This window comes from Carassius gibelio, chromosome B16, assembly GCF_023724105.1.
Source record: "Carassius gibelio isolate Cgi1373 ecotype wild population from Czech Republic chromosome B16, carGib1.2-hapl.c, whole genome shotgun sequence".
NCBI lineage: Eukaryota > Metazoa > Chordata > Actinopteri > Cypriniformes > Cyprinidae > Carassius > Carassius gibelio.
In genome coordinates, this window is record NC_068411.1 from 25,109,510 (window position 1) to 25,123,222 (window position 13,713).

The following is a 13,713-nucleotide window of genomic DNA, read 5'->3' on the forward strand; positions in this document are numbered from 1 at the left end:
GTTAACATTCTGATGACAAGGAGAATCAAACAATACTCCAGCAGCCATCTGGGACAAGGCTCTGATGCTGAAGACATTTAATGTGCCGTATGTTAGCGCTCGCTCTCCGTCTGAGACTCTTGAGCAGTGTGTGGGATGCAGAGAACCTCACAAGTTCAACAATGTGGGCTGGAGATGGACGAGACTAAACAAGCAGAGTTGTGACATGTGATACATTCTTGAGATTAACTTTAGGTTTGGCCCCCATGTTGTATCTCTCTCTGGGACCGCGTCAGGTGACCAAGGAAAATAAGTTTCAAGATGCAACTTGCCTAAAAAAAGCCACTGTCTGTATGAATCACAATCTGTGGCTTACTATTTCTGATGCATGTTAGACAGGCATTTTGATGAGACACTAGAGCCATTATTCTCCATGCACAGTTTTAGACAAGAAGATCTGGTTTGGAACAGTAAGCTACCTCCTAGCAATGCCCTAACAACCAACCAGAACACCTAGCAACAGAGCAGCAACATGCTTTGATCTCTCAATAGTTCCAAACAACTCTGCGCTGTCAATATGTTTGAATGCAGTTTCACTATATTTGCAGTCTATATTATATATACACACACACACACACACACACACACACACACAAAAGTTATTTCTGATCCTTGAATCTGATTGGCTGATAAGAGTGCGATATTGCACTAATGACAGAGCTTCTCCAAACTTTTCACCATTTGTATCACTCCGCTTGCCATATTTCTCACAGCGAGTGTCGCGATGGATGCCCAAATCCACTAAAATGCCAAATAATATTGTTTTTGTCTCACAGAATGTTGTTTTTAGGTGATAATGTACATATTTAGACTTTAAATATGCAGTTTTTAATTCCCTTATGAAAATTAACCATGGTTGTATTTAGTAGTAAAAGTGTAGTAACCATGTTTTTTTGTTGTTGCCATTTTGATTACCATTTGTATAATTACAGTACTACAAATACCATGATTAAATTATGGTTAGTGTAGCAAAACCATTCTAATTTAGCTGTTATCCGAACACTTAGTGCAGCAACTGATCCTGGTTCAGGGTGACTGTGTGTGTCTGTATGGTTGGTTATTCAGTAGGCACAGTGTGGCCTGACTGAACAGCAGACTGGTTATGCAGCAGATTTCAGGTGAAAGAATCAGGGGGGTTGTCAGGTGTGGGCTGCAGCACCCAGCAGAGCACCGGTGCCTAATGATGGCTCTTTTAATGAGTGCTGATACATGATGAATGCAGCCATATGGTCAGACAGCCTGCCGAAGTCAAGTGCATAATTTTCTTTTAGCATTTAGCAGAGGTAAAGAAGTGATCGCGCACACGTAGGTTTGTGAACAGTGGGGAGAGAATGTGACCTTCATCCACCCCTGCAGAGAATCTGCATTTTAGCTGTACAGTTCAGGAAGTGTTCTGATGAACCGTCATGATTCTTTCTTTAGATTACCTACAAATTAGCGAGTGTTATGCAGCCTAATTAGCTTCTGAGTTACAGGTATGCTATTCACGTCTTTTCACTGCACTGCTGGATCATTTCCTGTGGAAAGCCCAGTAGTCACTGTGAAATGTAGAAGATAACAAATGGCTGACAATCCCATGAGGCATTAGTGAGGTATGGCAATACATGGAAGAAATTTCAGAATATGAGCGTCTGGGAGATTATATTATGAATCTGAAATGCATGATATTACTGCCTCAGTGCTTCAGAATAGTCAAATATTTGGCCACACATATTCAATCTTTATTTTACACATTATACATATAATTTTACATATTTTGGAATAATATCGAAGTCATCAAAATGATAATATAACACAAATGTAAGGATTGGGAAGTATGCAATGACCAAAAAATGTTAAATAGCTCATAACGATCTTTTTTTTTTTGGAGTTTTGTGGATTTCAGGTCATGCGTATTAGCTCTGAAGCCATCTATATGATAATTTTCTCCTAAAAATGTTCTCATTATACACGCAAGTAACTATTGTTATTACAGATTTCAAATGCCCCCTATGATGAGAATCTCCCACCCCCTAATTCCACAGAATATCCAATCATGGTTCATGAATGTTATGGAACATAAAACTTATTGGCTATTTATGTAAAAAAAAAAATTACTAGCCTTCAGTATGTCCCACCCAAACTTCCTGTTTCAACAGGAAATACATCTACCCAGCAAAACTCCTCTATTTAACCCTTCAAAAAGTAAAAAAATTAAATTGCATCTATTTATTTATTGATAATTAAACCAAACAATTATTTTAAATAATTGTTTTAATTTTAAATTTTACTATTATTTTTAGCAAAGCTATTTTCTTTTTTTCATTTAGCCGCAATTTATATTTGTCTAGAAAATGAATGTAAAATATTTTAAGCATAAGGTTTTTAACATTAACATTATAATTATCCAAACTTTTGATTAGTGTAGGCCTAGTATTCAGCACATAGACTCCAGAAGAATGCCATTGGATACTTCAGTATGGCTCTTTATCAGTTTGCAGCTTGTGCAGTGTTGTTTAAAGACCGATTTGTTCACTCAGCCGCGAGTGACTGAATTAGCACATCGACAGCGGTCACGTCACATGGGTAACGGTTTACCTTTTTCATCCAATTTGTGATTGATTCCTAAATTACCGATCTGATCAAATTACCCAGCTAGCTGCGCATGTTTAACGCCACTCTGCTCCAACAAATTGATAACAGAGAAAAGACAGACAGCGAGTTTGTAGGGAAGAGAGCCTGAAGTCTAATTAGGGCAAAGCCTCTCTATGCTATAATTACGCAAATAACTGAGCAGAGTCACTCATATTTCAAATTCTTACCCGCTCGTTTCAATTCAGTGCAGCCACTGAATGCAAATTAAAGTCTGGTATTGCAAAGTCAATGCTTGCCATTGCTGTATGTATCATGCATCTGTATTTTTACATGCTTTTTTCGTGCTTTATATTTTTTATTCCTCCCGTGGCAGAGACAAGCGTCCATAGGAATGTGTTTCTTAACTTGTTTTCTTTCCATCCTCACTCAGACCTCGTTTAAATACCGCACCGAGCGTTTGGTTCCGTTAAAACCGCCATGTCCTCCCGCATTCGTAAAACTAAATAGCATTTCAATCTGATCTTTGCTATCCTCCATCATCTCTCCATGCCCCTCTCAAATCTCCCAGTAATCCTGTTTAGTCAGGCTGTGTGTGTTTCTGTGAAGTGCGTGTGTATGTGTGCGCGCGTTCAGAGATAGAAAGAGGTAAAGAGTTTGAGCGACAAAATTAGAGAGCGAGCAAGAGTCTGCATGCAAAAGAGAAAGTCATTCAGCTGTATCAAAGTAGCTGGGGCCATATGCTATTCTTTCTCCAGTTTCCCAGCATGCTTGCTCAAGTCCTCGCCACTTCAGGGAGAGACACATACTTAGGGGATGTGAACGGAGTCGCATTGTCCTCTTGCACCAGATGTTATCACGCTCACTAATTGGCTCAGCAAAAACAAAACAAGAGGCCGGAATGCCCCGGCCCACAGGAGCAGTACACAGCCTTCAGCCCAAAGCACCAATAAAGATCATACAGACCTCACTGACAATTAGCAGTCAAGACATACCACTTCCTCCGGCTCTGCCTGTTCCGACACAACATGTCAGGGGTTTTTTATTATTCGTGGTGAAGCTGTAATACAAAAAAGCATGAATAGTCTTCAAACAAGCCTTCGCTTTCCTCAAGCGGTTGGCAATGCCGATACGAGTGGCTGAACCGAGCTCGGTTTTCAACATGGTGGATTTCCCCACTGTCCTCAGGTTTCTTGTTATTGTAACAATTAAGGTGTTTCAGGAGCCATCCTGTGCAGACACAACTGCTAGAGCCATTAGCCGATTTTACAGCTGAAAAACAGAGAGAAGGAGAGAGGAAAGTATGAACCATCCTGCTGGAATCCTTAAAAAAATGACAGTTTGTAATAATTATTTTTTAGTCAAGCTATGATCATATATGTCTATCTATACAATTTTTTTATTATTAATTTTTTTATTCAACAAGGATGCATAAAATGTATTAAATATGACAGTAAACAACTTAAAGTTATTTCATTTAAAATAAATGTTGTTATTTTAAACTTTATGTTCACTGAAAAATCTTGAAAAAAAAAATATCACAGTTTCCACAAAAATAATTAGCAGCACAAATGTTTACGACATTGATAAGAAATATTTCTTGAGTGCCAAATAAGCATATTAGAAAAATTTCTGAAGGTTCATGTGACAATGAGACTGGAGTAATGATGCTGCAAATTCAGCTTTACCATAACAGGAATAAAATACATTTAAACAACTGTTTTAAATTGTAATAGTATTTGAATATTATACTTTTGACTTTATTTTTGGATCAAATAAATGCAGCCTTGCCAACAATGGCGAACTCAAGATGTTAAATAGTATTTATTTATATATTTACTAAAGTCATCATAGGGCAGATTTAAAAAATAAAAAAAATGGTATAGTTTTTATTTTAGGTATATTTTATCTTTTTTCATGAAACTCATATTAGTTCAGACTAATTATAAAATATAAATATGCAATTTAAATATTAAAAATTACACCATTTTGACACTTAGGTTACCCATCAACTAATGATTTATTTGATAACCAACCACAATCAGTCATTATTTCAGTCTGGCTCCATTCTCATATCTAATGGCCACTTTTCAGCGTCCAGTAAGTTCCTATTGATTAAAATCAAGCCCTGCCCTACATTTCTCTTATTCAATACTCTATTTTACTCATAAATGTGGCACATTATGGAATTAAAATACTATTCACATACTTACTATTTACGATACACCTTTGTTGTGTTCCTTAAAGTTGTGTTCTCTGGTTTCATGTCATGTTCTAGTAGTGCTGCCCCTCTAAGTGGCTACAGATGTCGTGTGTGTGTGAGATCCAGGTCTGGCACTGTTAGCCTGGTGTAAGAATGGTCCAGGTCTATTTCAAGGGGATTCACTCTGATTGAGAATTTCAATGTGATCTGAGATCACCTTGAACGGTGTGAAGAGAAGCAGCACTCTATATGTCTTACATCATTCTTGGTGCTGTTCCACAGCCTGTGAACTTGGTAAACTAATTTTACTCTGTGCGATCCTGCAGCATAACCAAAAGTTATTGAACAAACTGCTTTGCATATAAACATGCTCATCGGTCTTCATACAGCAGACATAATAAATGCGTATGTGTTCAATTTATTTTCATCTAAGGTTATGTTTGTGAGGTGCGATATGACTGTATCATCCTGAATCCTGGATATTACTCTCAAAACAAAACATTTTTGTCTGCATCCGTTTAATTTGTCACAGTTTCTACTCAAGTTTCACAATTTTCTACATCTGTAATTAAATTCAAAGGGGTCGAAACGCATAATAAACTCAACACTGCAGGTTGTAATTTTAAGGCATCTGAATTCAAAGCTGTAAACGCATTTTCAGTTGTGTTGTGTTAAAATCTTTAGCAGAAGAAATTACGTGTTAATCATTCCCAGTGAGTTTAGGTAATTTAGGCTTTATGTACAATGAGGGCAGGAATTTCTTCTGTAGTGCTCGTATTTCATGAAAATCCCAATTAAACTGGGAAAGAGTAACAGTTTTTAATTACAATTCTAGATAAGAGGCTTTTCTTTCATCGCAATAGTGTTGGAATAACTCCAAGTCAATATTATGCATTCAAGATACTGCTCTACTTTTTAAGAATTTCAATTTTAAGGGTTTGGTATCATTCTCTTCTCTGTGCTGGGAACTCAACTGGGGCTGTTGGTACAGAAAAGTTGAATTCTGTCAATCTCCTGTCGCTTTATGATAGATTGCCCTTTGCGAATGAAAATACAGTCATGCATGATAAGTAAGGCTGATATCTGGCCATGTGACTGAAATCCATAGCCTATAAATGGCCATATTTCAAATCTATGAGGCAGACCACAGGGTTTTCCCCTGCTGGTAGATACACAATTCTGCAGGCAAAATGCTTCTGTGTTTTTTGTTGTTGTTGTTGTTGTTGTTGTTTGTTTGTTTTTTTATTTATTTATTTTGGTTATTAGATCCAAAGTATAACTGAATAAAGAATAAATGAATAAAGACCGCACAAGTTAATCGCATCATTACAGTTGAGATGAGCAGGGAATGCTAACCGATTCACTTTCTCCACGTGATTTACAAGTGAGAGTCAAACACATTTATGACCCAGACTTTATGACAGACAGACAGACGTCATCATATTATATCATGGATGTCAGCAGCTGTCAGTCATTATTACTTGGCAAATATAACTGGCAATCGACCAATCAAAATAGAGCAATGAATTAGAGAGTGTTTAAACTGTAGTTCGTTCTTTTGGCTCAGACTAAAAAGGAAAATAATAATTAGTTGTCATTTTTAACACTGAACCTAAAGATACAAAACAAAAGGCTTAAGAAAACATACACAACCTGATTGGACAGCTTTTATGACATTTGTTTTGCAAACTTACAGTACATCCAAACTGCGGTTTGCACTGAAGGAACTTGTGGTGTACACTCACTAGAGCTTTTCAGATGCGTCAAGGAGTCAAAACAGCAACACGAGTTTCTCCATTGTGTTCAAAAAGATCTGCTAATCGATGCCTGTACCGAACTATAACATCCAAGTGAAGAACCAGCTATGCTAGAGCATTCTGTCCATTTAAGGGTCACATTTTATGACATCATGTCCTGTTTTTGTACACTTTGATACAGGGGTCAGATCTCCATTTGTGCAACTGAGGAATTCCTGCAACTGTTTTGTCTCCTTTATACATTAATATAAGAAATCCAATATCCAATCCAACAGATATCCAATGAGTGCATTTAGCCCAGCACACAGCATTATTTTGGATGTTTGGAAAGGTCACCAATTATACATCAAAAAAAGTTGGGCAGTCATGTTGTTACCGTATCCTTATGCCTTTTTTTTTTTATCTTTTTTGGTTTGATGTAAAATAAGACAGTGTGAATGCTAAGTGACCCAAGACTAAAACCATCAAGAGAACTGAACTACAAGTGTGAACACAACCTTAGTCAAACAAGTGGTCTTGGACCCACATTTTGCACCAAGGAATGGTGCAGTGTTCACCGCAGAGACCTCATAGAACTCGAACCGCAGTTTCTTTAAATCGAACCAAAACTACCAAATGTGTACAACCCCTATTTCAAGGTAAAACACAGATTCTGAAGGAAAGAGGAGAGCAAAATAAACACCAGGTGCACTGCAAACCCACAGTAAATGGACTGTGCAGAAAGGTACAAGAATGAAGGAGAGAATGTCTAGAGAGTGACAGACAGCTGAGTAAACAGAAGGGTTTCACGGTACCTGCTCTCTTTAGTTACGCTAACATTATCATGATGCGTCTGGTTAAAAGGAGACACTGATGAGACTACTTGCAAGAATTTACCATCAACAGTGCATTAATATATGAGACATGTAAATATAGTTCATGCATTAATATCTACTTCCACAATGCGCTTCTGTTGCTGCTTAAAAGTATTTTGTGATCTAGTTCAGTACATCTACCATGGTTTATCTGACTCGCATACTTGAAGTGAATTAGAAGTGCAGATGTCTGAAAAGAAGGAACATGATGAAACAGCTGAGAGTAAAACACTGCTCACCCTTCAAAGGTTGTGTTGAAGGATGTCATTACACTGCCTCCTGCTGGAAGAATGTGGAAATACTGACCTAACTCAACCTTGGGTCATTTTATTTATTTATTTATCAAGTGTCAGGTTAATGTGCAGAGACTAGAGTAAATAAGCCATTTGTTAATTTGGTAATTCGTTTAAAAACACTGAAGCTATCAGCATAATACCTAGAGAAAGTGTCATGTTTGCAGTTGCTAAGCTGGTGCATGATCACCTGGGAATACGGGATTCTGCCATCTTTGTTTGGCACCACAAGAATAAAATAATTAAAAAAAAATAGGCTTCCAAAAAATATTTTGAGTTAAGTTTTAAGAGTTTGGGGCTGTTTGGAATTACAGTACCAATTAAAGCTGAAAGTCAGCTTGAAATAAAATATGACCCTGTTTACTTTGCAGTGGAGCTGTGAATAAATTCTCACCAATCCATTCATTTAATCAGTAACAGTAATAATGAAATGTTATTACAATCAATTATTAAAATTGCAATTTTCTATTTTAAAATGAACTTCAGCGGCCTTTAGTAACATTTTGTAACTTTATAAATGTCTTTCTTTTTAATCAACTTAATCCATCCTAAAATTATTAAATTCTATTAAAAAATAATTTCAACCCAAACTTTTAAACCATGTGCACACATACAATATAATAAAGAGATAAAGTTGGCCATAAGGTTTGTTTTAGCAAACTTACATGTACTTTATATTTCGTTTAACATCTTGTTTCCCTCACAATGTGTGACAGTACAAAAGTAAAAGTTTGCAAACATCAATTCACAGTGACTTTAAATATCAGCAGAAACGAGCTGAAAAGTCAAAAAAAGCAGATTACATTTCTCTTAATACTGCCTCTTAACCTTTCAACCATGTTGTCTGTAAAGGCATAGCCATTTAATTTCATAAGAAATACACAGGCTAATTTCAGATTCATAAAGCCAAGTGTGACGGTGACCAGTGGCAATGGCAATGGTCTCAGCGGGACGTATGGAATGAAAGAGGAAGTTGGAAGTAGGGCAGAACATGATTAAAGAAGCTGACTATTTTCCCTTCATGTAGCTCTCTCTCTCTCTCCAGAGATTCATGAGTTGCAGTTATCGCCATCCCCCAACTTCCTCCATTTTAATCAACAGGATCTATTTACAAAGCCGATGCCTCATGAATAATTCTACAACCTCTTCAGGACAAAACATTGACTTCCTCAATGCTGGAGTTGATATTTTGGTCATGAATCATTTAGAGACGCATGAGATCCGTTGTTTGTGCTTAACTTCATATTTTTCCAGTTATTTCTAAGGCGTTTGTATTTTCCATTCACATCACGATCATCTTCTATGTCCCACATTCACTAGTCCTTTCTCTCTCTCTCTCTCTCTCTCTCTCTCTCTCTCTCTCTCTCTCTCTTACAATCCTTTGCATTCCTACAATACCACAGCAGAATGTAATTGCATACAGTCATGTTCTGGCACATTATTTATCATATGGAGCAGCAGAACAAGAGATAACATAATAGCTCTGGCCAGCTAACAACCTCCAATACAGTGGCTGCAAATTGCTGATTGTCACATAAATTATTTTCGTAATATAAATAGGGGAGGGTGTACAAGGACAGTAAATTTGATGTCTTGAGTCATTATTATTTTTGTAATTTGTAATAATGAATCTCTGGATTGTTGGGAGTGCAAATGAGCTCTTAATTTAGAGACTAAACATGAACATGCATTTTAATGACATCATTTGCATACATTAAGGCGGTAAATGTGGCATCCTGACATATTGGAGTGTTTGGGATTAATTGCTCAGTTGACCTGCTAAACAGAGCAGTTTAACATAGTGTGTTGTCACTCACTTATCCTTTCTGCCTCTCTTGATTAGTAACCTTTAACCAATCGGGAGCTCCGTCTGAGTGATTCTGCAGGGGGATTTTGCTCAAATTCTGCTGCGCTGGCTGCTTGCACACAATAAAATAGTATTCCTTATAGACATAGGAGGTTACAAATAAAGAATAACACAGCTTTGTCTTATTCACTGCTGTTAGAGATGCTCAACTAATTTAATTCAAACGGGGCTTGAAAGTATATCATTTAAAGCAGAGACCCAACCCAGAGGTCGTGACCCACTCTATAGGGGTCACTAAAAATTTAGAAGGGGTTGCCAAGCTTATTCTACTTTGAGGGCTACAAGTACGGATTAAATAGTTACTACGTTGTTATATTTTAAATATCATTAAATTAGGTTTAAAATTTAGGTTTTAGTGTTGTGTTTATACAAAATACAAGAACAAGAAAGATCATGCAATTATTATTATTAGAATTAGATTATTAGACTATTAGAATTTCAAAATCTTTATCAGTTTCATTAAAAATCTGGACTTCTATATGCCTAAATGAAGTAACAGGAAATATAGCGCATCAAATATATATTATATATAACATTATATCATGGAAAATGTTACAACAAGATGACAAAATATGCTGTAAGACATGCCTGTAGTTTTGTAAAAATATATTAATAATTTTTATTTTGTATACATCTTTCATTTCTTGCTGAATAAATTCAAGAACAGTTTATATTGTATTTATAGTATGCTCTGCCACTGTCATTTTACCTTGCTCAATGGTTAAAAACAATATTTCAAATATAATAATATATTTTGTGTATAATATTGGATTAAAATATATATAAAAAAATTAACAAATAAACTAATAATAAATATAAAATATAAATAAAAAATATTTATTTATTAATATATTAATAAATTGATAAGGATTTAGTTCAAAGGCCATATAAAATGCAACCATTTATTCTCGAGAAAAACTTGTCTTAATAATATAACACATCATTTTGGAGCTTTAGACATTAACTCGGGTTATCTCACAAAGGGATCATCGTATTTGTGTTTTCTTGGCTTTAAAATCCCCGGACTCAGAGGACTTATATGTTGAAACGACGTCACTCGTGTTCGTGATGATGTAATTAGCGCCGACTTCACGTTTTGAAGATGGCAGCCGCCATAAACACACCGACACCTGAGATCGGTACAACGAACCAGACTGATGATGGATATGATAAAAAATGCATTTTCTGTAAAATCGTGAAGGGAGAAATGGGAACTGAGCTTCTCCACAACGTGAGTGTACTGTCAGTGCTTTGAGATATAGGAAGCGCGAAAGAGGCTAACGATCACAATACACGACAATAACATCTTTCATAAAATCAAGATTTAACGTTACCTATAGAAGTAATAGACCGACGTGTCCTAACATATACCAGAGTATTTCCTTTTCTCCTTGCAAAATGTCGTCACTGTAATGTTGTTTGATTAAAAAGGTAATGCGACGATTGCTTGGCCATTGTCATCATAAAGAAAGCAAGAGTTATACTATTTTGAAAAGAAAATATTTGATAAATTAATTTAAATTATGCTTCACAATAGGAACATTGACTCTTCATGTTTAAGTCACACTTATTGCACAATTTTCGATGTATTTAAACGCGTTTAAAAACATCAGAAGTTGTAAATAGTCCTGTCACAGTGCATGTAAAAAAGGAAACCAAAAGTTCTAATGTATAAATGAAGCACAATGTAAAAGCACAGATGTAACACAGATTAATTAGAATAATTATTGTAATTGTCATTAGTTTTATTATTATTTATAACCCTTTAAAACTCTGTTTTTCAGGATGGAACTGTGTCCTGCTTCAGAGATATCCACCCCGGAGCTCCTCATCACTATCTGGTTATACCAAATAAACATGTGGGCAATTGTAAATCTCTCGGCAAAGAGCATGTGCCATTAGGTAACACGCTGACTGGTGTAAATGTTTAGACATTTTGACAGTAGCTACTCTACAGGAGCCTTTCTACAGTAACAATCTGAAATAATGAGTCAGATTTAATGTGTACAAGTAGTCAGACTTCTCGGCTTAGTTACGCATAGCATGCTTTACTAAGAAGTCATCTGTGCAAACTCTATTTTTAGTGGAGAAGTTGGTGGAGACGGGGAAAGAGATACTTCAGAAGAACGATGTGACTGATTTAAATGATGTTAGGTAATGAAAAACATCTGCCACTTACACAGAAATCAAGTTCTTGTTTATGAAGCATGCAGAGCGTTGTGAATTATATTCCGATGCATCACATGCCAATTATTTTTCCAAGGTTTGGGTTCCACTGGCCTCCATTCTCTTCTGTCACACATCTGCATCTCCATGTTCTCGCACCAGTCAGTCAGATGGGCTTCATGTCCCGCTTGATCTACAGGCTGGACTCGTATTGGTTCGTAACGGTAAGCAATCAAATGAATAAACCAACAATACGATCCACTGTTCACTATAATTTGGTTCACAACTAAATTAAATCCACTAAAACTAATAATCATTTTCCCTTGGAGCGGGTTATTGATGCATTAACAAACAAAATGTTTTCTGAGCGTAGCAAGACATTGGCAGTTAGTACGTCTGTTGAATGAGACCTTTTGTCATGTAATTGGAACAAGCAAATTGCATTAAAGCAGGGAGAATGAAAACCTTTGTTTGTTTTTGACAGCTCAAATGGATCTGTGTGGAGAAATGTTTTAGTCCTACCGATTGTACTACTACAAATGTTTTAAGTAGTAGGATTTTTGATTTGCAGATGTATAGCTAACCCCTGTAATGTCTTTATTTTGCAGGCCGACCAGTTAATCCAAAGGCTGAACTCTATGAGCTAAATGTAAAGGAAGTTCGAGGAACTCAAAATACATTCATGTTTGAGATGCCCAGAGCCACGTTACTCATAATAACAGTCCTAATCAATATGTTTGTGATGACAAAGTTCACAGACATGTCCCTCAGGGCTGTAATACTCATAACGCGGTGTTTTCTGTTAGTTATATCATCAGCCAGACAGGCTAATCAAATTTGAAGCTACAAGACTGCAGCTACTTTTCAATTGCTCTGGGGGAGGGGGGTGGGGTAGCATGCCGAATAGTAATGACATTGATAAATTTGACAGAATCATTAATCTTTTACAAAGAACAGTCGGGATTCTTCCAGTTGTAATATGATTTTTAAGGATACAGAGCTGTGACAAGGAGTTTTTAAATATGAATGAGCTAAAAATGGTAATTAATCTTAATAATTAGCTTTGACCTTTTAACCTCGCACTAGCTGAATGATTTTGGCATCAGAATTCATGGCATGGTTTTTGTTATTCTATACTGCAAGACTGATGTAGTATAGAGCAGTTATTTTCTTCCTTCATATGACACTAAAGGAAGTTTATTATTAACTCCGTTTATGCCAGGACAGAGATTTTACTATATTGCCTCCGGTGTATTTAATTATTGGGTGGTGTAAGGTTGTATGATATGTATAAGAATGTAAACGAAATAAATGATATCCTGCATATGTGTTATCTGCTTTTTAACAGTTTAATTGTCACATCATCTTCACTGTAAATACATATTTTATATTAAATATATTTAGAATAAATTCAAATCAATTCAATACAGAAAAGTTTAAATGTATTTTCCAGGCAATACTTGTAATTTTCTTGCAAGTGATTAAAAATAAAAAATTGCAAGCTTTCAATAGGAAAACATTGTGTGCCTTAACACTGCATCAAAGTGATGGCATATGAATGTGATTATGATTTGAGAATATGGCTTGTCAAGACTACAATGCACTGTTATTGTTCACTTGAAGGTATAAATGGGTGTAATTTCTAAGGATAAATCATTGTGCAGTGATATTATCAGAAAAATGTCGTCTGTATGTTGCCCTGCTGAAAAAGAAAAAAAAACTGCTTAAAGGAATAGTTCACCTAAAATGAAAGATTACTCGCCCTCAGGCCATTATCATTAAGTCACTTGCTCATTAATGTTTCCCCTGCAGTGAATGGGTGCCGTCAGAATGAGAGAAAAAAAACATCAATATAATTCACGAGTAATCAACACGACTCCAGTCCATCAATTAACATCTTATGAAGTGGAAAAACTCATTCTGACGGCACCCATTCACTTCAAAGGATTTGTCAGTGAACAAG

The 13,713-nt window shown here is 36.1% G+C and overlaps 1 protein-coding gene across 1 annotated transcript; it reads left to right on the forward strand.

Annotated features, from left to right (window-relative positions):
- Positions 1-10,647: 10,647 nt before the first annotated feature.
- Positions 10,648-13,074, forward strand: hint3 (histidine triad nucleotide binding protein 3). The gene is made up of 5 exons (XM_052579105.1): positions 10,648-10,815; positions 11,369-11,486; positions 11,669-11,738; positions 11,848-11,974; positions 12,359-13,074. Exons 1-5 carry the CDS (start codon positions 10,687-10,689, stop codon positions 12,395-12,397), a joined length of 483 nt encoding a protein of 160 aa, XP_052435065.1. The 5' UTR covers positions 10,648-10,686; the 3' UTR covers positions 12,398-13,074.
- Positions 13,075-13,713: the final 639 nt, after the last annotated feature.

Bases quoted from the DNA above. Each gene is read 5' to 3' on its own strand.
- hint3 (XM_052579105.1), top strand. From the start codon at position 10,687: ATGGCAGCCGCCATAAACACACCGACACCTGAGATCGGTACAACGAAC. The intron at 10,816-11,368 runs GTGAGTGTACTG...TCTGTTTTTCAG, and splicing joins GAACTGAGCTTCTCCACAAC to GATGGAACTGTGTCCTGCTT. The intron at 11,487-11,668 runs GTAACACGCTGA...CTCTATTTTTAG, and splicing joins CAAAGAGCATGTGCCATTAG to TGGAGAAGTTGGTGGAGACG.